The sequence below is a fragment of the Panulirus ornatus genome, chromosome 59, assembly GCF_036320965.1.
Source record: "Panulirus ornatus isolate Po-2019 chromosome 59, ASM3632096v1, whole genome shotgun sequence".
NCBI classification, from domain to species: Eukaryota; Metazoa; Arthropoda; class Malacostraca; order Decapoda; family Palinuridae; genus Panulirus; species Panulirus ornatus.
In genome coordinates this window covers 15251426-15277521 of record NC_092282.1, presented here as the reverse complement: position 1 = coordinate 15277521, position 26096 = coordinate 15251426, and the positions used below count along the sequence as shown (strand labels likewise).

Here is a 26096-nt window from a genome sequence, read left to right as displayed (position 1 = left end):
TATTTTTTCCTAGCGCTACCTTGCACACACGTGCGAGGTGTGTGTGTGTGTGACAATGATGATAATGCTATTTTATGTGTGGCAGGGTGGCGATGGGAATGGATGAAGGCAGCAAGTATGAATATGTACATGTGTATATATGTATATGTTTGTGTATGTATACGTTGAAATGTACAGGTATGTATATGTGCATGTGTGGACGTTTATATATATACATGTATATGTGGGTAGGTTGGGCCATTCTTTCGTCTGTTTACTTGCGCTACCTCTCTGACGCGGGAGATGGCGATTAAGTATAATAAATGAAATATATAAATTCAAAGTGATTAACCACAAACCTACCACAGTTATTTACTAATTTATAATGATTAACCACAAACCTACCACAGTTATTTACCCTTTTTTAATGATTAACCACAAACTTACCACAGTGTTTGCTAGCCATGCTGACTTATTCCCCTGTAATTCTCACAATCACATTCATCCCCTTTAGCTTTAGATAGTAAAACAATTATTGCCCACTTTAATATTGTATCACATTCACAATTCCATGTCATTATATAATCCTATAAGGTAGGTGTTAACTGGGTACATCACAAATAAAGTCACTTTTGGCAAGGATGTATCATTGGGAGTCCAGTCTTATCAAAAACCAGTCTTATCAAAAAACTTCTACTCCAAAGAGTCCACACTACCTTCCTGCAGGATGTAGTGTAGCCTTGGGCAGCAGGGACCTCTGGAAAGATGTCTTGGATAACACCAACACTCTCTTGGAAAGAGGTCCTCTGAATATTATAAATGAATAAATTTTCAAGGTTATGAGCTATCTTTTTGGGCATTAATGCAAAGAAAAGTATAGTAATGTACCAAAATGCAATCTATCTTACCTGAATTTCTTTTTCAGCATCTCCATTGTCTAACTGCTTCCTCATGTTATTTCCAGTATAAGCAACACACTTCAGCTGCCATTCTCCAATGTCTTCATTCCAATGAACATACCGTTCAATCATTTCCTGTGCAGTTACAGAAAAAACATAACTAATACATTATTATTATTATTACTTTGCTTTGTCGCTGTCTCCTGTGCCTGCGAGGTAGCACAAGGAAACAGACGAAAGAAATGGCCCAACCCCACCCACACACATGCACACACACACACTTCCACACACGCAAACATAAACACCCACACATCCCAACGTACACACATATATACACACACAGATACACACATATACACACATGCACACAATTCACACTGTCTGCCCCTACTCACCCCCATCGCCACCCCGCCACACACGGAATAACATCCCCCTCCCCCCTCATGTGCGCGAGGCAGCGCCAGGAAAAGACAACAAAGGCCCCATTCGCTCACACTCAGTATCCAGCTGTCATGCAATAATGCCCGAAACCACAGCTCCCTTTCCACATCCAGGCCCCACACAACTTTCCATGGTTTACCCCAGACGCTTCATATGCCCTGATTCAATCCATTGACAGCACGTCGACCCAGGTATACCACATCGATCCAATTCACTCTATTCCTTGCCCGCCTTTCACCCTCCTGCATGTTCAGGCCCCGATCACTCAAAATCTTATTCACTCCATCTTTCCACCTCCAATTTGGTCTCCCACTTCTCCTCGTTCCCTCCACCTCCAACACATATATCCTCTTGGTCAATCTTTCCTCACTCATTCTTTCCATGTGACCAAACCATTTCAAAACACCCTCTTCTGCTCTCTCAACCACGCTCTTTTTATTTCCACACATCTCTCTTACCCTTACATTACTTACTCGATCAAACCACCTCACACCATATGTTGTCCTCAAACATCTCATTTCCAGCACATCCAACCTCCTGCGCACAACTCTATCCATAGCCCACGCCTCGCAACCATACAACATTGTTGGAACCACTATTCCTTCAAACATACCCATTTTTGCTTTCCGAGATAATGTTCTCGACTTCCACACATTCTTCAAGGCTCCCAGGATTTTCGCCCCCTCCCCCATCCTATGATTTACTTCCGCTTCCATGGTTCCATCCGCTGCCAGATCCACTCCCAGATATCTAAAACACTTTACTTCCTCCAGTTTTTCTCCATTCAAACTTACCTCCCAATTGACTTGACCCTCAACCCTACTGTACCTAATAACCTTGCTCTTATTCACATTTACTCTTAACTTTCTTCTTTCACACACTTTACCAAACTCAGTCACCAGCTTCTGCAGTTTCTCACATGAATCAGCCACCAGCGCTGTATCATCAGCGAACCAGAACAACTGACTCACTTCCCAAGCTCTCTCATCCCCAACAGACTGCATACTTGCCCCTCTTTCCAAAACTCTTGCATTCACCTCCCTAACAACCCCATCCATAAACAAATTAAACAATCATGGAGACATCACATACCCCTGCCGCAAACCTACATTACTGAGAACCAATCACTTTCCTCTCTTCCTACACATACACATGCCTTACATCCTCGATAAAAACTTTTCACTGCTTCTAACAACTTGCCTCCCACACCATATATTCTTAGTACCTTCCACAGAGCATCTCTATCAAGTCTATCATATGCCTTCTCCAGATCCATAAATGCTACATACAAATCTATTTGCTTTTCTAAGTATTTCTCACATACATTCTTTAAAGCAAACACCTGATCCACACATCCTCTACCACTTCTGAAACCACACTGCTCTTCCCCAATCTGATGTTCTGTAGATGCCTTCACCCTCTCAATCAATACCCTCCCATATAATACATAAACTAATACATAAAAAGAACAATCAAATTTTATCCTCAAAAAGAAGACTTACATTTGAAGATATTTCTAGCTGAGGATGACAGAGGAAAAATGTGTCAGAAGTGGAAGGGACAAGGAGACAAGATAGAAGGATGGAGTGAAAAGATTTTTAAATGATTGAGGCCTAAAAATGCAGAAGGGGCAAAGGCATGCACAGGATGCAATGAACTGGAAAGAAGTAATGTTTAGAGTTCGATGGGTTGTGAATTGATTGAACCAAGGCAAGTAAAGTGACCAAGGAAAACCAAAGAAAAGTCTGTGGGTGGGCCTGCATATGGACAGGGGGCTGTGGTTTTGTTGCATTACAATTGACTGCTCAAGTTTGGATGTGAGTGGACGTGGCCTTTCTTCATCTGTTTCTAGGCAATACCTCCCTAATGCAGGGGGCGGCGATCAGGTGTGAAGGAAAGGAAAAGAATGTATATGCATCATTTTTTTTCTTTTCTCTCATGCATATGTGCTATTTCCTGTGGGGTGGTGTGGTGTCAGGAACATATGACGGTGAACAAGCATGAATATATATATTTATTACTTATTTATTTATTTTGCTTTGTCGCTGTCTCCCGCGTTAGCGAGGTAGCGCAAGGAAACAGACAAAAGAGTGGCCCAACCCACCCACATACACATGTATATTCATACACGTCCACACACACAAATATACATACCTATACATCAAAATGTATACATATATATACACACAGACATATACATATATACACATGTACATAATTCATAGTCTGCCTTTATTCATTTCCATCGCCACCACGCCATACATGAAATAACAACCCCCTCTCCCCAAATGTGCATGAGGTAGCGCTAGGAAAAAACAACAAACGCCACATTCGTTCACACTCAGTCTCTAGCTGTCATGTAATAATGCACCGAAACCTCAGCTCCCTTTCCACATCCAGGTCCCACATAACTTTCCATGGTTTACCCCAGATGCTTCACATGCCCTGGTTCAATCCCCTGACAGCAAGTCGGCCCCGGTATACCACATCATTCCAATTCACTCTATTCCTTGCACGCCTTTCACCCTCCTGTATGTTCAGGCCTCGATCACTCAAAATCTTTTTCACTCCATCTTTCCACCTCCAATTTGGTCTCCCACTTCTCCTCGTTCCCTCCACCTCTGACACATATAATATATCCTCTTGGTCAATCTTTCCTCACTCATTCTCTCCATGTGACCAAACCATTTCAACACACCCTCTTCTGCTCTCTCAACCACACTCTTTTTATTACCACACTCTTATCCTATTATTACTTACTTAATCAAACCACCTCACACCACATATTGTCCTCAAACATCTCATTTCCAGTACATGCACCCTCCTCCACACAACTCTATCCATAGCCCATGCCTTGCAACCATAAAATTGTTGGAACCACTATTCCTTCAAACATACCCATTTTTGCTTTCTGAGATAATGTTCTCAACTTCCACACATTCTTCAACACTCCCAGACCTTTTGCCCCTCCCCCACCCTATGATTCACTTCCGCTTCCATGGTTCCATCCGCTGCCAAATCCACTCCCAGATATCTAAAACACTTCACTTCCTCCAGTTTTTCTCCATTCAAACTTACCTCCCAATTGACTTGACCCTCAACCCTTCTGTACCTACTGGTAAAGTGTGTGAAAGAAGAAAGCTGAGAGTAAATGTGAATAAGAGCAAGGTTATCAGGTACAGTAGGGTTGAGGGACAAGTCAATTTGGAGGTAAGTTTGAATGGAGAAAAATTGGAGGAAGTGAAGTGTTTTAGATATCTGGTTGTGGCTTTGGCAGCGGATGGAACCGTGGAAGCGGAAGTGAATCATAGGGTGGGCGAGGGGGTGAAAGTTCTGGGAGCATTGAAGAATGTGTGGGTCGAGAGCATTATCTCAGAAAGCAAGAATGGGTATGTTTGAAGGAATAGTGGTTCCAACAATGTTATATGGTTGCAAGGCGTGGGCTATGGATAGAGTTGTGCGGAGGAGAGTGGATGTGCTGGAAATGAGATGCTTGAGGACAATATGTGGTGAAAGGTGGTTTGATTGAGTAAGTAATAATAGGGTAAGAGAGATGTGTGATAATAAAAAGAGTAAAGAGTGTGATTGAGAGAGCAGAAGAGGGTGTTATGAAATGGTTTGGTCACATGGAGAGAATGAGTGAGGAAAGATTGACCAAGAGGATATATGTGTCAGAGGTGGAAGGAAAAAGGAGAAGTGGAAGACCAAATTGGAGGTGGAAAGATGGAGTGAAAAAGATTTTGAGTGACCGGGGCCTGAACATGCAGGAGGGTGAAAGGCGTGCAAGGAATAGAGTGAATTGGAACGATGTGGTATACCGGGGTCGATGTGCTGTTAATGGATTGAACCAGAGCATGGGAAGCGTCTGGGGTAAACCATGGAAAGTTCTGTGGGGCCTGGATGTGGAAAGGGAGCTGTGGTTTCGGTGCATTATTACATGACAGGTAGAGACTAAGTGTGAACAAATGTGGCCTTTGTTGTCTTTTCCTAGCTCTACCTCGCGCACATGAGGGGGGGAGGGGGTTGTTATTCCATGTGTGCGGGGTGGCGATGAGAATGAGTAAGGGCAGACAGTATGAATTGTGTACATGTGTATATATGTATGTCTGTGTGTGTATATATATGTGTACATTGAGATGTATAGGTATGTATATTTGCGTGTGTGGACGTGTGTGTATATACATGTGTATGGGGGTGGGTTGGGCCATTTCTTTCGTCTGTTTCCTTGCGCTACCTTGCAAACGCGGGAGACAGCGACAAAGCAAAATAAAATAAATAATAAAATATATATTATTTATTATATTTTTTTATTTTGCTTTGTCGCTGTCTCCCGCGTTTGTGAGGTAGCGCAAGGAAACAGACGAAAGAAATGGCCCAACCCACCCCCATACACATGTATATACACACACGTCCACACACGCAAATATACATACCTATACATCTCAATGTACACATATATATACACACACAGACACATACATATATACCTATGCACACAATTCACACTGTCTGCCTTTATTCATTCCCATCGCCACCTCGCCACACATGGAATACCATCCCCCTCCCCCCTCATGTGTGCGAGGTAGCCCTAGGAAAAGACAACAAAGGCCCCATTCGTTCACACTCAGTCTCTAGCTGTCATGCAATAATGCCCGAAACCACAGCTCCCTTTCCACATCCAGGCCCCACACAACTTTCCATGGTTTACCCCAGACGCTTCACATGCCCTGATTCAATCCACTGACAGCATGTCAACCCCGGTATACCACATCGATCCAATTCACTCTATTCCTTGCCCTCCTTTCACCCTCCTGCATGTTCAGGCCCCGATCACACAATATCTTTTTCACTCCATCTTTCCACCTCCAATTTGGTCTCCCACTTCTCCTCGTTCCCTCCACCTCCGACACATATATCCTCTTGGTCAATCTTTCCTCACTCATTCTCTCCATGTGCCCAAACCATTTCAAAACACCCTCTTCTGCTCTCTCAACCACTCTCTTTTTATTTCCACACATCTCTCTTACCCTTACATTACTTACTCGATCAAACCACATCACACCACACATCCTCAAACATCTCATTTCCAGCACATCCACCCTCCTGCGCACAACTCTATCCATAGCCCACGCCTCGCAACCATACAACATTGTTGGAACCACTATTCCTTCAAACATACCCATTTTTGCTTTCCGAGATAATGTTCTCGACTTCCACACATTCTTCAAGGCTCTCAGGATTTTCGCCCCCTCCCCCACCCTATGATTCACTTCCACTTCCATGGTTCCATCCACTGCCAGATCCACTCCCAGATATCTAAAACAATTTACTTCCTCCAGTTTTTCTCCACTCAAACTTACCTCCCAATTGACTTGACCCTCAACCCTACTGTACCTAATAACCTTGCTCTTATTCACATTTACTCTTAACTTTCTTCTTTCACACACTTTACCAAACTCAGTCACCAGCTTCTACAGTTTCTCACATGAATCAGCCACCAGTGCTGTATGATCAGCGAACAACAACTGACTCACTTCCCAAGCTCTCTCATTCACAACAGACTTCATACTTGCCCCTCTTTCCAAAACTCTTGCATTCACCTCCCTAAGAACCCCATCCATAAACAAATTAAACAACCATGGAGACATCACACACCCCTGCCGCAAACCTACATTCACTGAGAACCAATCACTTTCCTCTCTTCCTACACATACACATGCCTTACATCCTCGATAAAAACTTTTCACTGCTTCTAACAACTTGCCTCCCACACCATATATTCTTAATACCTTCCACAAAGCATCTCTATCAACTCTATCATATGCCTTCTCCAGATCCATAAATGCTACATACAAATCCATTTGCTTTTCTAAGTATTTCTCACATACATTCTTCAAAACAAACACCTGATCCACACATCCTCTACCACTTCTGAAACCACACCGCTCTTCCCTAATCTGATGCTCTGTACATGCCTTCACCCTCTCAATCAATACCCTCCCATATAATTTACCAGGAATACTCAACAAACTTATACCTCTGTAATTTCAACACTCACTCTTATCCCCTTTGCCTTTGTACAATGGCACTATGCATGCATTCCGCCAATCCTCAGGCACCTCACCATGAGTCATACATACATTAAATAACCTTACCAACCAGTCAACAATACAGTCACCCCTTTTTTAATAAATTCCACTGCAATACCATCCAAACCTGCTGCCTTGCCGGCTTTCATCTTCCGCTAAGCTTTTACTACCTCTTCTCTGTTTACCAAATCATTTTCCCTAACCCTCTCACTTTGCACACCACCTCAACCTGCACACCACCTCGACCAAAACACCCTACATCTGCCACTCTATCATCAAACACATTCAACAAACCTTCAAAATACTCACTCCATCTCCTTCTCACATCACCACTACTTGTTATCACCTCCCCATCTGCGCCCTTCACTGAAGTTCCCGTTTGCTCCCTTGTCTTACGCACTTTATTTACCTCCTTCCAGAACATCTTTATATTCTCCCTAAAATTTAATGATACTCTCTCACCCCAACTCTCATTTGTCCTCTTTTTCACCTCTTGCACCTTTCTCTTGACCTTCTGTCTCTTTCTTTTATACATCTCCCACTCAATTGCATTTTTTCCCTGCAAAAATCGTCCAAATGCCTCTCTCTTCTCTTTCACTAATAATCTTACTTCTTCATCCCAACACTCACTACCCTTTCTAATCAACCCACCTCCCACTCTTCTCATGCCACAAGCATCTTTTGTGCAATCCATCACTGATTCCCTAAATACATCCCATTCCTCCCCCACTCCCCTTACTTCCATTGTTCTCACCTTTTTCCATTCTGTACTCAGTCTCTCCTGGTACTTCCTCACACATGTCTGCTTCCCAAGCTCACTTACTCTCACCACCCTCTTCACCCCAACATTCACTCTTCTTTTCTGAAAACCCATACAAATCTTCATCTTAGCCTCCACAAGATAATGATCAGACATCCCTCCAGTTGCACCTCTCAGCACATTAACATCCAAAAGTCTCTCTTTCGCACGCCAGTCAATTAACACGTAATCCAGTAACGCTCTCTGGCCATCTCTCCTACTTACATACGTATACTTATGTATATCTCGCTTTTTAAACCAGGTATTCCCAATCACCAGTCCTTTTTCAGCACATAAATCTACAAGCTCTTCACCACTTCCATTTACAACACTGAACACCCCATGTATACCAATTATTCCCTCAACTGCCACATTACTCACCTTTGCATTCAAATCACCCATCACTATAACCCAGTCTTGTGCATCAAAACCACTAACACACTCATTCAGCTGCTCCCAAAACACTTGCCTCTCATGATCTTTCTTCTCATGCCCAGGTGCATATGCACCAATAATCACGCATCTCTCTCCATCAACTTTCAGTTTTACCCATATTAATCGAGAATTTACTTTCTTACATTCTATCACATACTACCACAACTCCTGTTTCAGGAGTACTGCTACTCCTTCCCTTGCTCTTGTCCTCTCACTAACCCCTGACTTTACTCCCAAGACATTCCCAAACCACTCTTCCCGTTTACCCTTGAGCTTCATTTCACTCAGAGCCAAAACATCCAGGTTCCTTTCCTCAAACATACTATCTATCTCTCCTTTTTTCACATCTTGGTTACATCCACACACATTTAGATACCCCAATCTGAGTCTACAAGGAGGATGAGCACTCCCCGCGTGACTCCTTCTGTTTCACATTTTTTTTAGAAAGTTAAAATACAAGGAGGGGAGGATTTCTGGCCCCCCCGCTCCCATCCCCTCTAGTCGCCTTCTACGACACGTGAGGAATGTGTGGGAAGTATTCTTTCACCCCTATCCAAAAGAAGGAACAGAGAAGAGGTCCAGGTGAGGATATTCCCTCAAAGGCCCAGTCCTCTGTTCTTAACGCTACCTCGCTATCGCGGGAAATAGCGAATAGTATGAAAAAAAAAAAAAAAAATATATATATATATATATATATATATATATATATATATATATATATATATATATATATATTTTTTTTTTCTATACTTTGTCGCTATCTCCCGCGTTTGCGAGGTAGCGCAAGGAAACAGACGAAAGAAATGGCCCAACCCCCCCCCATACACATGTATATACATACGTCCACACACGCAAATATACATACCTACACAGCTTTCCATGGTTTACCCCAGACGCTTCACATGCCTTGATTCAATCCATTGACAGCACGTCAACCCCGGTATACCACATCGCTCCAATTCACTCTATTCCTTGCCCTCCTTTCACCCTCCTGCATGTTCAGGCCCCGATCACACAAAATCTTTTTCACTCCATCTTTCCACCTCCAATTTGGCCTCCCTCTTCTCCTCGTTCCCTCCACCTCCGACACATACATCCTCTTGGTCAATCTTTCCTCACTCATTCTCTCCATGTGCCCAAACCACTTCAAAACACCCTCTTCTGCTCTCTCAACCACGCTCTTTTTATTTCCACACATCTCTCTTACCCTTACGTTACTCACTCGATCAAACCACCTCACACCACACATTGTCCTCAAACATCTCATTTCCAGCACATCCATCCTCCTGCGCACAACTCTATCCATAGCCCACGCCTCGCAACCATACAACATTGTTGGAACCACTATTCCTTCAAACATACCCATTTTTGCTTTCCGAGATAATGTTCTCGACTTCCACACATTCTTCAAGGCCCCCAGAATTTTCGCCCCCTCCCCCACCCTATGATCCACTTCCGCTTCCATGGTTCCATCCGCTGCCAGATCCACTCCCAGATATCTAAAACACTTCACTTCCTCCAGTTTTTCTCCCCTTCAAACTCACCTCCCAATTGACTTGACCCTCAACCCTACTGTACCTAATAACCTTGCTCTTATTCACATTTACTCTTAACTTTCTTCTTCCACACACTTTACCAAACTCAGTCACCAGCTTCTGCAGTTTCTCACATGAATCAGCCACCAGCGCTGTATCATCAGCGAACAACAACTGACTCACTTCCCAAGCTCTCTCATCCCCAACAGACTTCATACTTGCCCCTCTTTCCAAAACTCTTGGATATATATATATATATATATATATATATATATATATATATATATATATATATATATATATATATATTCAAACCATTCGCCATTTCCCGCATTAGCAAGGTAGCGCCAAGAACAGAGGACCGGGCCTCTGAGGGAACATCCTCACCTGGCCCCCTTCTCTGTTCCTTCCTTTGGAAAATTAAAAAAAAAAACAAGAGGGGAGGATTTCCAGCCCCCCGCTCCCTCCCCTTTTAGTCGCCTTCTACGACACGCAGGGAATACGTGGGAAGTATTCTTTCTCCCCTATCCCCAGGGATATATATATATATATATATATATATATATATATATATATATATATATATATATATATATATATATATATATATATTATCCCTGGGGATAGGGGATTAAGAATACTTCCCACGTATTCCCTGCGTGTCGTAGAAGGCGACTAAAAGGGGAGGGAGCGGGGGGCTGGAAATCCTCCCTTCTCCTTTTTTTTTTTTTTAATTTTCCAAAAGAAGAAACAGAGGGGGCCAGGTGAGGATATTCCAAAAAAGCCCAATCCTCTGTTCTTAACGCTACCTCGCTATCGCGGGAAATGGCGAATAGTATGAAAAAAAAAAAAAAAAAAAATATATATATATATATATATATATATATATATATATATATATATATAAACAAATTAAACAACCATGGAGACATCACACACCCCTGCCGCAAACCTACATTCACTGAGAACCAATCACTTTCCTCTCTTCCTACACGTACACATGCCTTACATCCTCGATAAAAACTTTTCACTGCTTCTAACAACTTTCCTCCCACACCATATATTCTTAATACCTTCCACAGAGCATCTCTATCAACTCTATCATATGCCTTCTCCAGATCCATAAATGCTACATACAAATCCATTTGCTTTTCTAAGTATTTCTCACATACATTCTTCAAAGCAAACACCTGATCCACACATCCTCTACCACTTCTGAAACCACACTGCTCTTCCCCAATCTGATGCTCTGTACATGCCTTCACCCTCTCAATCAATACCCTCCCATATAATTTACCAGGAATACTCAACAAACTTATACCTCTGTAATTTGAGCACTCACTCTTATCCCCTTTGCCTTTGTACAATGGCACTATGCACGCATTCCGCCAATCCTCAGGCACCTCACCATGAGTCATACATACATTAAATAACCTTACCAACCAGTCAACAATACAGTCACCCCCTTTTTTAATAAATTCCACTGCAATACCATCCAAACCTGCTGCCTTGCCGGCTTTCATCTTCCGCAAAGCTTTCACTACCTCTTCTCTGTTTAACAAATCATTTTCCCTAACCCTCTCACTTTGCACACCACCTCGACCAAAACACCCTATATCTGCCACTCTATCATCAAACACATTCAACAAACCTTCAAAATACTCACTCCATCTCCTTCTCACATCACCACTACTTGTTATCACCTCCCCATTTGCGCCCTTCACTGAAGTTCCCATTTGCTCCCTTGTCTTACGCACTTTATTTACCTCCTTCCAGAACATCTTTTTATTCTCCCTAAAATTTAATGATACTCTCTCACCCCAACTCTCATTTGCCCTTTTTTTCACCTCTTGCACCTTTCTCTTGACCTCCTGTCTCTTTCTTTTATACATCTCCCACTCAATTGCATTTTTTCCCTGCAAAAATCGTCCAAATGCCTCTCTCTTCTCTTTCACTAATACTCTTACTTCTTCATTCCACCACTCACTACCCTTTCTAATCAACCCACCTCCCACTCTTCTCATGCCACAAGCATCTTTTGCGCAATCCATCACTGATTCCCTAAATACATCCCATTCCTCCCCCACTCCCCTTACTTCCATTGCTCTCACCTTTTTCCATTCTGTACTCAGTCTCTCCTGGTACTTCCTCACACAGGTCTCCTTCCCAAGCTCACTTACTCTCACCACCCTCTTCACCCCAACATTCACTCTTCTTTTCCGAAAACCCATACCAATCTTCACCTTAGCCTCCACAAGATAATGATCAGACATCCCTCCAGTTGCACCTCTCAGCACATTAACATCCAAAAGTCTCTCTTTCGCACGCCAGTCAATTAACACGTAATCCAATAACGCTCTCTGGCCATCTCTCCTACTTACATAAGTATACTTATGTATATCGCGCTTTTTAAACCAGGTATTCCCAATCATCAGTCCTTTTTCAGCACATAAATCTACAAGCTCTTCACCATTTCCATTTACAACACTGAACACCCCATGTATACCAATTATTCCCTCAACTGCCACATTACTCACCTTTGCATTCAAATCACCCATCAGTTGTTGTTCGCTGATGATACAGCGCTGGTGGCTGATTCATGTGAGAAACTGCAGAAGCTGGTGACTGAGTTTGGTAAAGTGTGTGGAAGAAGAAAGTTAAGAGTAAATGTGAATAAGAGCAAGGTTATTAGGTACAGTAGGGTTGAGGGTCAAGTCAATTGGGAGGTGAGTTTGAAGGGGAGAAAAACTGGAGGAAGTGAAGTGTTTTAGATATCTGGGAGTGGATCTGGCAGCGGATGGAACCATGGAAGCGGAAGTGGATCATAGGGTGGGGGAGGGGGCGAAAATTCTGGGGGCCTTGAAGAATGTGTGGAAGTCGAGAACATTATCTCGGAAAGCAAAAATGGGTATGTTTGAAGGAATAGTGGTTCCAACAATGTTGTATGGTTGCGAGGCGTGGGCTATGGATAGAGTTGTGCGCAGGAGGATGGATGTGCTGGAAATGAGATGTTTGAGGACAATGTGTGGTGTGAGGTGGTTTGATCGAGTGAGTAACGTAAGGGTAAGAGAGATGTGTGGAAATAAAAAGAGCGTGGTTGAGAGAGCAGAAGAGGGTGTTTTGAAGTGGTTTGGGCACATGGAGAGAATGAGTGAGGAAAGATTGACCAAGAGGATATATGTGTCGGAGGTGGAGGGAACGAGGAGAAGAGGGAGACCAAATTGGAGGTGGAAAGATGGAGTGAAAAAGATTTTGTGTGATCGGGGCCTGAACATGCAGGAGGGTGAAAGGAGGGCAAGGAATAGAGTGAATTGGAGCGATGTGGTATACCGGGGTTGACGTGCTGTCAGTGGATTGAATCAAGGCATGTGAAGCGTCTGGGGTAAACCATGGAAAGCTGTGTAGGTATGTATATTTGCGTGTGTGGACGTATGTATATACATGTGTATGGGCGGGGGGGTTGGGCCATTTCTTTCGTCTGTTTCCTTGCGCTACCTCGCAAACGCGGGAGACAGCGACAAAGTATAATAAAAAAAAAATAAATATATATATATATATATATATACATACATACATACACACATATATATATATATATATATATATATATATATATATATATATATATATATATATATATATATATATATGAAAAATGTAAGAAATAAGTTAGAAAACTGAAACCTCTAGCTTGAAATGAAATGAAAAATGAATGTCACATAATGGTTCAACCTCTGGCTATGGAAAAGGGAAATGTATAATTTATTTACAAAAACGTCAATAGTAGTTTTCATCAATTTAACCACTGTATCATACTGCCTGGTCCACTTCTCTTATCATGAAACTGGAATATTGGCTTATGATGTTTCTCAATTGTCTTCATTACACAAAGTACAACCATATCTTGGATACATGACGGTAGGTAGTTGGTCATCCGCCATAATAAAGCCTTGACAGACCAAAAGTTTATCTGGACCTCAACTTTTCCAGTACATTCATGAAAAACACCTTTTTGCTTTCCATCTCTATCACCTTGAGAAAAGAAAAAAAAAAAAAAAATGCTCCCTTATATAATATAATATATATTTATTTATTTTGCTTTGTCGCTGTCTCCCGCATTTGCGAGGTAGCGCAAGGAAACAGAAGAAAGAAATGGCCCAACCCACCCCCATACACATGTATATACACACACGTCCACACACGCAAACATACACACCCATACATCTCAATGTACACATGTATATACACACACAGACACATACATATATACCTATGCACACAATTCACACTGCCTGCCTTTATTCATTCCCATCGCCACCTCGCCACACATGGAATACCATCCCCCTCCCCCCTCATGTGTGCGAGGTAGCGCTAGGAAAAGATAACAAAGGCCCCATTCGTTCACACTCAGTCTCCAGCTGTCATGCAATAATGCCCGAAACCACACATATATATACATAAATTCCCATATACACATATGCATATCAACATATACACATATACATACTATTATATTATATTATATTATATTATATTATATTATATTATATTATATTATATATGCACCTGGGCATGAGAAGAAAGATCATGAGAGGCAAGTGTTTTGGGAGCAGCTGAATGAGTGTGTTAGTGGTTTTGATGCACGAGACCAGGTTATAGTGATGGGTGATTTGAATGCAAAGGTGAGTAATTTGGCAGTTGAGGGAATAATTGGCATACATGGGGTGTTCAGTGTTGTAAATGGAAAGGGTGAAGAGCTTGTAGATTTATGTGCTGAAAAAGGACTGGTGATTGGGAATACCTGGTTTAAAAAGCGAGATATACATAAGTATATGTATGTAAGTAGGAGAGATGGCCAGAGAGCATTATTGGATTACGTGTTAATTGACAGGTGCGCGAAAGAGAGACTTTTGGATGTTAATGTGCTGAGAGGTGCAACTGGAGGGATGTCTGATCATTATCTAGTGGAGGCTAAGGTGAAGATTTGTATGGGTTTTCAGAGAAGAAGAGTGAATGTTAGGGTGAAGAGGGTGGTGAGAGTAAGTGAGCTTGGGAAGGAGACTTGTGTGAGGAAGTACCATGAGAGACTGAGTACAGAATGGAAAAAGGTGAGAACAATGGAAGTAAGGGGAGTGGGGGAGGAATGGGATGTATTTAGGGAATCAGTGATGGATTGCGCAAAAGATGCTTGTGGCATGAGAAGAGTGAGAGGTGGGTTGATTAGAAAGGGTAGTGAGTGGTGGGATGAAGAAGTAAGATTATTAGTGAAAGAGAAGAGAGAGGCATTTGGACGATTTTTGCAGGGAGGAAATGCAATTGAGTGGGAGATGTATAAAAGAAAGAAACAGGAGGTCAAGAGAAAGGTGCAAGAGGTGAAAAAGAGGGCAAATGAGAGTTGGGGTGAGAGAGTATCATTAAATTTTAGGGAGAATAAAAAGATGTTCGGGAAGGAGGTAAATAAAGTGCGTAAGACAAGGGAGGAAATGGGAACTTCAGTGAAGGGCGCAAATGGGGAGGTGATAACAAGTAGTGGTGATGTGAGAAGGAGATGGAGTGAGTATTTTGAAGGTTTGTTGAATGTGTTTGATGATAGAGTGACAGATATAGGGTGTTTTGGTCGAGGTGGTGTGCAAAGTGAGAGGGTTAGGGAAAATGATTTGGTAAACAGAGAAGAGGTAGTAAAAGCTTTGCGGAAGATGAAAGCCAGCAAGTTTGGATGGTATTGCAGTGGAATTTATTAAAAAAGGGGTGACTGTATTGTTGACTGGTTGGTAAGGTTATCTAATGTATGTATGACTCATGGTGAGGTGCCTGAGGATTGGCGGAATGCGTGCATAGTGCCATTGTACAAAGGCAAAGGGGATAAGAGTGTGAGTGCTCAAATTACAGAGGTATAAGTTTGTTGAGTATTCCTGGTAAATTATATGGGAGGGTATTGATTGAGAGGGTGAAGGCATGTACAGAGCATCAGATTGGGGAAGAGAAGTGTGGTTTCAGAAGTGGTAGAGGATGTGTGGATCAGGTGTTTGCTTTGAAGAATGTATGTGAGAAATACTTAGAAAAGCAAATGGATTTGTATGTAGCATTTATGGATCTGGAGAAGGCATATGATAGAGTTGATAGAGATGCTCTGTGGAAGGTATTAAGAATATATGGTGTGGGAGGAAAGTTGTTAGAAGCAGTGAAAAGTTTTTATCGAGGATGTAAGGCATGTGTACGTGTAGGAAGAGAGGAAAGTGATTGGTTCTCAGTGAATGTAGGTTTGCGGCAGGGGTGTGTGATGTCTCCATGGTTGTTTAATTTGTTTATGGATGGGGTTGTTAGGGAGGTGAATGCAAGAGTTTTGGAAAGAGGGGCAAGTATGAAGTCTGTTGGGGATGAGAGAGCTTGGGAAGTGAGTCAGTTGTTGTTCGCTGATGATACAGCGCTGGTGGCTGATTCATGTGAGAAACTGCAGAAGCTGGTGACTAAGTTTGGTAAAGTGTGTGAAAGAAGAAAGTTAAGAGTAAATGTGAATAAGAGCAAGGTTATTAGGTACAGTAGGGTTGAGGGTCAAGTCAATTGGGAGGTAAGTTTGAATGGAGAAAAACTGGAGGAAGTAAAGTGTTTTAGATATCTGGGAGTGGATCTGGCAGCGGATGGAACCGTGGAAGCGGAAGTGGATCATAGGTTGGGGGAGGGGGCGAAAATTCTGGGAGCCTTGAAGAATGTGTGGAAGTCGAGAACATTATCTCGGAAAGCAAAAATGGGTATGTTTGAAGGAATAGTGGTTCCAACAATGTTGTATGGTTGCGAGGCGTGGGCTATGGATAGAGTTGTGCGCAGGAGGATGGATGTGCTGGAAATGAGATGTTTGAGGACAATGTGTGGTGTGAGGTGGTTTGATCGAGTAAGTAACATAAGGGTAAGAGAGATGTGTGGAAATAAAAAGAGCGTGGTTGAGAGAGCAGAAGAGGGTGCTTTGAAATGGTTTGGGCACATGGAGAGAATGAGTGAGGAAAGATTGACCAAGAGGATACATGTGTCAGAGGTGGAGGGAACGAGGAGAAGTGGGAGACCAAATTGGAGGTGGAAAGATGGAGTGAAAAAGATTTTGTGTGATCGGGGCCTGAACATGCAGGAGGGTGAAAGGAGGGCAAGGAATAGAGTGAATTGGATCGATGTGGTATACCGGGGTTGACGTGCTGTCAGTGGATTGAATCAGGGCATGTGAAGCGTCTGGGGTAAACCATGGAAAGCTGTGTAGGTATGTATATTTGCATGTGTGGACGTATGTATATACATGTGTATGGGGGTGGGTTGGGCCATTTCTTTCGTCTGTTTCCTTGCGCTACCTCGCAAACGCGGGAGACAGCGACAAAGAAAAAAAAATATTATATTATATTATTTCGGGCATAATATAATATAATATAATATAATATAATATAATATATAATAGTATGTATATGTGTATATGTTGATATGTATATGTGTATATGGGAATTTATGTATATATATGTGTATATGAGTGGGTGGGCCACTTTTCATCTGTTTCATGGCGCTACCTTGCTGACGCGAGAAATGGCGATCAAGTATAATAAGAAAAAAATATTATCTAATATACATACATATACATACACATACACAGCCATATTAATATTTACATATGTACATAATCATACTCGCTTGCCTTCATACATTCCCAGTGACATCCCGCCCCACAGGAAACAACATCACCACCCCCTACGTCAGCAAAGTAGTGCCAGGAAAACAGAAAAAAAAGGCCACATTCGCTCACACTCAGTTCTCTAGGGATCATGTGTAATGCACCGAAACCACAACTCCCTATCCACATCCAAGCTCCATAGACCTCTCCATGGTTTAACCCAGATGTTTCACAAGTCCTGGTTCAGTCCATTCACAGCATGTCAACCCCAGTATACTATAACGTTCCAATTCACTGTTTTCCTGCACGCCTCTCACCCTCCTGCATGTTCAGGCCCCTGATTGCTTAGAATTTTTTTTTTTTTCACTCCATCCTTCCACCTCCAATTTGGTTTCCCGCTTCCCCTTGTTCCCTCCACCTTTGACACATACATCCTCTTTGTCAATCTTTCCTCACTCATTCTCTCCATATGTCCAAACCATTTCAACACACCCTCTTTTGTTCTCTGAACCACACTCTTTTTATTACCAAACATCTCTCTTACCCTTTCAATACTTACTTGATCAAAACACCTCACACCACATATTGTTCTTAAACATTTCATTTCCAACACATCCATCCTCTGCTGTACAACCCTATCTACAGCCCATGCCTCACAACCATATAATATTGTTGGAACTACTATCCCTTCAAACATAACCATTTTTGCTCTCCAAGATAATGTTCTTTCTCTACATACAATCACTCCCAGAACCTTCTCCCCCTCCCCATCCTATGACTGTTGTGGCAGCATCCATCAAGGAAGGTGGTCTGATTCACTTGAGCATATAGTGGTGATATATTTCACATTCTGGTGTTGTAATAATGCTATCACGTATATTGACGTGCAGTACATACTGATATATCATTTCGGTATAGACACATGTATATCTTAAAAGGTGTTATGGATCAGAGTAACAGTTTGTTATGTACACAGAAGAAAAGAAGTTTTCATAAAATTAAGAAAAAAGTTAGTCAACTACAATGAGCACATTTGATATTCATTACAAATATGAAGAAGAGATGCTCTGTGGAAGGTATTAAGAATATATGGTGTGGGAGGAAAGTTGTTAGAAGCAGTGAAAAGTTTTTATCGAGGATGTAAGGCATGTGTACGTGTAGGAAGAGAGGAAAGTGATTGGTTCTCAGTGAATGTAGGTTTGCGGCAGGGGTGTGTGATGTCTCCATGGTTGTTTAATTTGTTTATGGATGGGGTTGTTAGGGAGGTAAATGCAAGAGTTTTGGAAAGAGGGGCAAGTATAAAGTCTGTTGGGGATGAGAGAGCTTGGGAAGTGAGTCAGTTGTTGTTCGCTGATGATACAGCGCTGGTGGCTGATTCATGTGAGAAACTGCAGAAGCTGGTGACTGAGTTTGGTAAAGTGTGTGGAAGAAGAAAGTTAAGAGTAAATGTGAATAAGAGCAAGATTATTAGGTACAGTAGGGTTGAGGGTCAAGTCAATTGGGAGGTGAGTTTGAATGGAGAAAAACTGGAGGAAGTGAAGTGTTTTAGATATCTGGGAGTGGATCTGGCAGCGGATGGAACCATGGAAGCGGAAGTGGATCATAGGGTGGGGGAGGGGGCGAAAATTCTGGGGGTCTTGAAGAATGTGTGGAAGTCGAGAACATTATCTCGGAAAGCAAAAATGGGTATGTTTGAAGGAATAGTGGTTCCAACAATGTTGTATGGTTGCGAGGCGTGGGCTATGGATAGAGTTGTGTGCAGGAGGATGGATGTGCTGGAAATGAGATGTTTGAGGACAATGTGTGGTGTGAGGTGGTTTGATCGAGTGAGTAACGTAAGGGTAAGAGAGATGTGTGGAAATAAAAAGAGCGTGGTTGAGAGAGCAGAAGAGGGTGTTTTGAAGTGGTTTGGGCACATGGAGAGGATGAGTGAGGAAAGATTGACCAAGAGGATATATGTGTCGGAGGAGGAGGGAGCAAGGAGAAGAGGGAGACCAAATTGGAGGTGGAAAGATGGAGTGAAAAAGATTTTGTGTGATCGGGGCCTGAACATGCAGGAGGGTGAAAGGAGGGCAAGGAATAGAGTGAATTGGAGCGATGTGGTATACCGGGGTTGACGTGCTGTCAGTGGATTGAATCAAGGCATGTGAAGCGTCTGGGGTAAACCATGGAAAGCTGTGTAGGTATGTATATTTGCGTGTGTGGACGTATGTATATACATGTGTATGGGGGGGGTTGGGCCATTTCTTTCGTCTGTTTCCTTGCGCTACCTCGCAGACGCGGGAGACAGCGACAAAGTATAAAAAAAAAAAAAAAAAAAAAAAATGAAGAAGTGATTCCCATGAGATGCAAAGTTTGATTAGACATAAATGCATAAACAAACATACACACACCTGGTATTCAAGAGGAATAAAGGAATCGATGATTAACTGGTGTAACTTGTGCTCACGAGAGAGGTGTCTCACAGATTCAAGCAAGGCTTCCATTTCTCTCTGATGTTCTGCCTGCATATCACCAAGTTCTGACTTTGCTGCCATTAGAAGGGTCCATACTTTCTTTAGCTTCCGGGTCTTGCCAGCAGCCTCTTCCTGGAGACTCGTGTAACGCTCTTCCAGGTCAATTCGCTCAGCCTAACACAAATTCATAAATGTAATGTCTGATCAATGAGTTCATCAATATTGCACTCCTCACATTTACATTTGGATGACTGATACATGATGTCCTTCAAGCACCATAGTCAACACACACAAATATATAATTTCAATGATACATGACCTTGTCTTTCACACAAATTTGTTCTATCCTTACACCTTAATTTGATTCTTTCCTATCATGAGCATACCTTGCTGATAATGGTCTGTCAAGTCCACTCCTATATACATCATGAACCCCATATCATCCATGCCCTCATTCAAATTTCATTCATTATCATTCTACTTAATCTGTTTCCCGCATCAGTGAAGTAGCGCCAGGAAACAGACAAAGAATGGCCCAACCACTCACATACACATTGTTTTTTATATTGTTTTATTATACTTAATTGCTGTTTCCCGCATCAGCAAGGTAGCACAAGGAAAACAGACAAAGAAAGGCCCAACCACCCACATACACATATATATACATAAACACCCATACACGCACACATACATACATATACATTTCAACATATACATACATATACATGCACAGACATATACATATATACACATGTACATATTCATACTGCTGCCTTCATCCATTCCCGTCACCATCCCACCACACATGAAACAGCATCCCCTCCCCAAGCAAGGTAATGCCAGGAAAAGACAAAAAAGGCCACATTCATTCACACTTAGTCTCTAGCTGTCACGTGTAATGCACCTAAACCACAGCTCCCTTTCCACATCCAGGCCCCACAAAACTTTCCTAGACACTTCACATGCCCTGCTTCAATCCATTGATAGCATGTAGACCCCAGCATACATTGTTCTGATTCACTCTATTCCTTGCATGCCTTTCACCCTCCTGCATGTTCAGGCCCCGATCGCTCAAAATCTTTTTCACTCCATCCTTCCATCTCCAATTTGGTCTCCCACTCCTCGTTCCCTCCACCTCCGACACATACATCCTCTTTGTCAATCTTTCCTCACTCATTCTCCCCATGTGTCCACACTATTTCAACTTATTCTTGAAATTATCCTGTCTCATCCTGCTGTTGCACCTCATTACCTTTATCTGGTTTACATTCACTCTCAACTTACTCCTTTCCTACACTCTCTCCAAACTTTTTCACCAGCTTATGGAGTTTCTGAAGTTTGCCACCAGAGTCATATCATCTGAAAACAGCAGCTAATTCACCTCCCATGTCCCCAACCCTAAACATACCCCATCCCCTAACCATTCCATTCATAAAGACATTTCATTAATCTATCACTTATAGTCACCCCTGGACCAATTTCTATGAAAGAGTTATGGTGTTATCCAGGACCTTCCTAAAGGCTCCTGCAGTGGAAGGCTGTGCTACTTCCAGTAGGAGGGAAATGGAAATGCCTTTGGAATGAAAAGTTCTTTGATGAGACTGTACTCCTAATGATATAGCCTCATCAAAAAAAAATGATATTTCAACTGTGGTGTAACCTCTTGTAAACAAAGCCTGGTAATACCACCATTGAGTTTAAATGAGCATTGTGATATTAAACAACCTTGATGGAGAACCACTTTCACCGAAAACCACACCTTCTTTTCTTACTCACACACAAGCCTTACTCTCTTGGTAAAATTTCCTCATTACATAAAGTAACTTTCCATTAACCCTATATATTTCAAGCACCTTCCGTAAGTTTTCTCTCTCAACCCTGTCGTATGTTTTATAAAAATCCAAAAGCGCCACATAAAACTCACTCTCTCCATATATTTCGCACATATTTTTCAAAGTAAACATCTGGTACACACATTTTCTACCTCTTCTTAAATCACAATGCTCCTTCCAAATTTACAGTTATGCACACACCACCACCCTCTGTCCCAATTCTTTTTATACTTTATCAAATACAATCAAAAGACAATACATCTACAATTCAAGCATTCACTTTTGTGATCCATGCCTTCCACCACCCTCCCAACTACCACTCGTCCATAAAGCTAACTAAATATACTCAGCTAACATGTACCTCTGGAATTCAAGTATTCACTATCGTTCCCCTTGCCTTTTTAGAGGGCAAAACATATGCATTCTAGTAATCCTCATGTATCTCATCTTAGGACATGCAAGTACTAAACAGCTTGACTGATGAATCAACAACAGTGATCCATTTTCTTGAAAACTCCACTACAATCCTATTCAATCCTGCCACTTTGCCACATCTCATCTTACACAAGGCTTTCAATACCTCTCCTCTTTTTGCTAAAACATTCTTCAGGACTCACTCTATATACCACCTCATCCTAAACACACCACATCTCTAAGCCTCTCATTTATCGCATACAACAATCTTTCACTACTCATTCCATCTCTTTATCACCTTTTCTTTGCCTATAATCACATCCCAACTGCTCCTCTCACTGACATTCCCATTTGATCTCTTGTTCTCCTCACAATATTTACCTCCTAAAACTTTTTTTTCTCCTTAAAGTTTGCCTATAATCTCTCACTGTATCTCTCATTTGCCCTCTTTTTCAGCTTCTGCATCTTTCTCTTGGACCTCCCTGTCATTCTCTCTTGTACATGTCACACTACTTCCCTTCAAATACCCTCCATCCACCTCTCTTTTCTCTTTCAAATTATCACTACTCTTTCTAATATGCTCACCTCCCATCTTACACATGCCACACATTTCAACAGAAAATGTAACAAAGGCTTCCCTAAATACCTTCCATTCCTCATCCACTCCCTTTCAACTCAATCTCTCTTGGTATATGTGTATGTAGGCCTCTTTTTGAAGTTCATTCTCCTTTGCCACTTCTCTTACACGTCATCTCTTCTTTTCCGAAAACCCATACAAACTTTCACACTTGCTTTAGCCAAAGAATGATCATACTTCCTGTATGCTGCTCCTCTCAGCATATTCTATATCCATTGATAACTCCCTTGCACTGTCAATTAGCACATAATCCAATAATGCCTATGGTTCTCCAGCCCCACTTGCCTACATTCTACTTACATTTGCACCTTTTTTCAAACCAATTACTCCCAATCAAGAATCTCTTTTTAGCACAAAATAAGCTGTTCCCAATTTTCAAGTACACTGAGTACACCATGCCATCCAATCACACCCTCAACAGCTATATCACCCACTCTTGCATTCAGATCTCCTGACACCAAGATATGAACCCTAACATCAAACTACCAAGGCACTTACTCACCTCCTCTCCAAAAGCACCAAAGTTCTTCTTCGCTCCTTTCACTACAAGGTGCATTAGCACTAACTATCCCCAACCTCTAACAGTTTATTTTCATTTTATTCTACATCAATCTTGAACTTGTTTCATTAAACTCTTTGACACAGTTCCACAGTTCTTCCTTCATCAAAATTACCTTCTCTTTCACTCCTGTTCTCATATTAACTCCAGACTTTACCTCTCATAGATTCCCAAACATTCTATCCACCTACCCTCTGTCTCACTCTTGACAAACATAAACACATATCTCCCTCCAACTCTAGTTGCATCCAAGCACATTTAGACATGCCAATCCAAGTTTTACAGTTATTCACACAGCAGTTGTGGGAAGAGGTCCAGGCAGTGATCCCTGTTTTCTTTCAAGATTTTAGAGGATCTAGAGCTGATAATAGGTTATAAGTCAGGAGCCCCTGATTGATATATGCATTATGTATTCAGTCTGAGAATACTAAATTTTGAGTTTAACTGAGGTATGGGAGTGGAAGCATCCCAGGTTCAAACTGAGTGAAGGAGTGCTGCTAACTTGAGGGAATCAAGATCTTTAATGTCTGTTATTTGTTTCCTTTACAGGAGACTCAGTCTGCAAGAGAATGAATGGAAGCATCAGTTAATATGGTACATGAAGCAGTGAAACACTTATTTTTACATGATGGAAAAATACTGATAATGGGGGATTTCAGTTATAAAAAGACTGGGGTAGAATGAAAGGAGACACAAGATTTTAGTATGACTAAAGGAAAATTTCCAGTACCAACTTGTCCCAGAGCATATTAGGATGAAACAGACTGATACACCATCATTACTAGATCTTCTCTTCACTCTAATTAGCATGGATATTGAGATTATATACATTACATCAGCTGGAAGAAATGAGACAATGAAAGAGCACAGGCAAAACATGAGATGAAGAGGAGATATAATCAAGGAAACTAAAGAAACTGCAATATCATGTTGGTCAGGAAATGGCATTCATTAGTCTGGAAGCAGGGCTTTTTGTTATCAGATTCTGTGAAATTTACAATGACAGAGTAGAATAATGGGTCTCGTAAGTCTCTAACACTGAAGGAATGGTAAGAGAAAGGAAGAGTTCAAGAAAAATATCAAGCAAAGAAGCTTCAAGATGTCAAGTGATGGAGATATAGACAGCACTCAAGCCTGCTAGCATTTGCAAAGTATACGAGAGCAGACAATGAACATAAAAGGTTATGAAAAGAGGAGCAAAGAAACTTTGAAAAGTATACTGTAGACAAGGCAGGTGAAAATTCAAAACTTTAACGTAAATTCATCAGAAGAAAAAGTGTAGAGGATGATGTGAGGAATTAAATAAGTTCAAAAATGTTTTCACAATGGAAGACATTGTAGGCCCAACACCAATGAGATGGAATAAGAAGGAAATTTTGGAAATCGTTGAGATACCTTGTAAAAAGATATTACCAGAATACTACAAGGACTTGGCCTACAAAAGGCACATGGTCCTGAAGAAATTTCATCTTAAGTGCTAAAGTTTTATGCAGATAAGCTAGATAAACAATCTGAATTACTGCTCAAGATGTCACTGGAGTGAGGCACTGAGTCATAGTAATAGAAAAGGACAAATATCATACCTATACATAAAAAAAAGAGATTGGGAACAGATGTTGAAATACAGACCAGTCTCACAAACAAGTATGGTGTGTAAGGTTCTAAAAAAGACTATCAGAAAGCAAGTGGATGACTTTCTACAGAGAAAAAATTTCCTAGGTGAGTGACAGTATGGTTTTAGGGAAAGGAGGTCATGTGTAACTAACCTCTTAGTTTTGCAAGAGTGAGGTCAGTCCTGGACAAAAGAGAAGGCTAGGTGGAGTTTCTGTACCTGGATTGCCAAAAGGCATTTTACTGTACCACAAAGGAGGATGACTAAGAAGCTGGATCATCAAGCAGGAATATGGGGGGGAAACTCCTACAATAGATAGATTATCTTGGGAGAAGGGAACAAAAGATGCAAATTAGAGGAGCCTTTTCTAAAGGAGTTGAGCAATCCAGCAGAGTACCACTGGGTATGGTCCTGGGACCATTCAAGAGATAGGGCCCTATAAGTTTAAAATAGCCTCCCCTTACAGTAAAAATATGTAATCATAAATATGGACTGCCACATCACTCACCTTTGCATTTAAATCACCCATCACTATAACCCGGTCTCGTGCATCAAAACCACTAACACACTCATTCAGCTGCTCCCAAAACACTTGCCTCTCATGATCCTTTTTCTCATGCCCAGGTGCATAGGCACCAATGATCACCCATCTCTCTCCATCCACTTTCAGTTCTACCCATATCAATCTAGAGCTTACTTTCTTACACTCCATCCAGGGTTCCCACGCCACTAGGAAAACGGGAAAAACCCAGGAATTCTATTTG

At 41.6% G+C, this 26096-nt stretch overlaps 1 protein-coding gene across 4 annotated transcripts in view; it reads right to left on the bottom strand.

Moving 5' to 3' along the window:
• The window catches only part of Klp64D (kinesin-like protein 64D), a 135169-nt gene that overhangs the window by 20520 nt on the left and 88553 nt on the right, over window positions 1–26096 (bottom strand). For all 4 annotated transcript variants that reach the window (XM_071696150.1, XM_071696151.1, XM_071696152.1 and 1 more), the window contains exons 11-12: window positions 20216–20452; window positions 888–1013 (exon numbers count right to left, since the gene is read on the bottom strand). In XM_071696150.1, the coding sequence (XP_071552251.1) occupies window positions 888–1013; window positions 20216–20452 (363 nt within the window). The remainder of the gene's footprint in view (window positions 1–887; window positions 1014–20215; window positions 20453–26096) is intronic.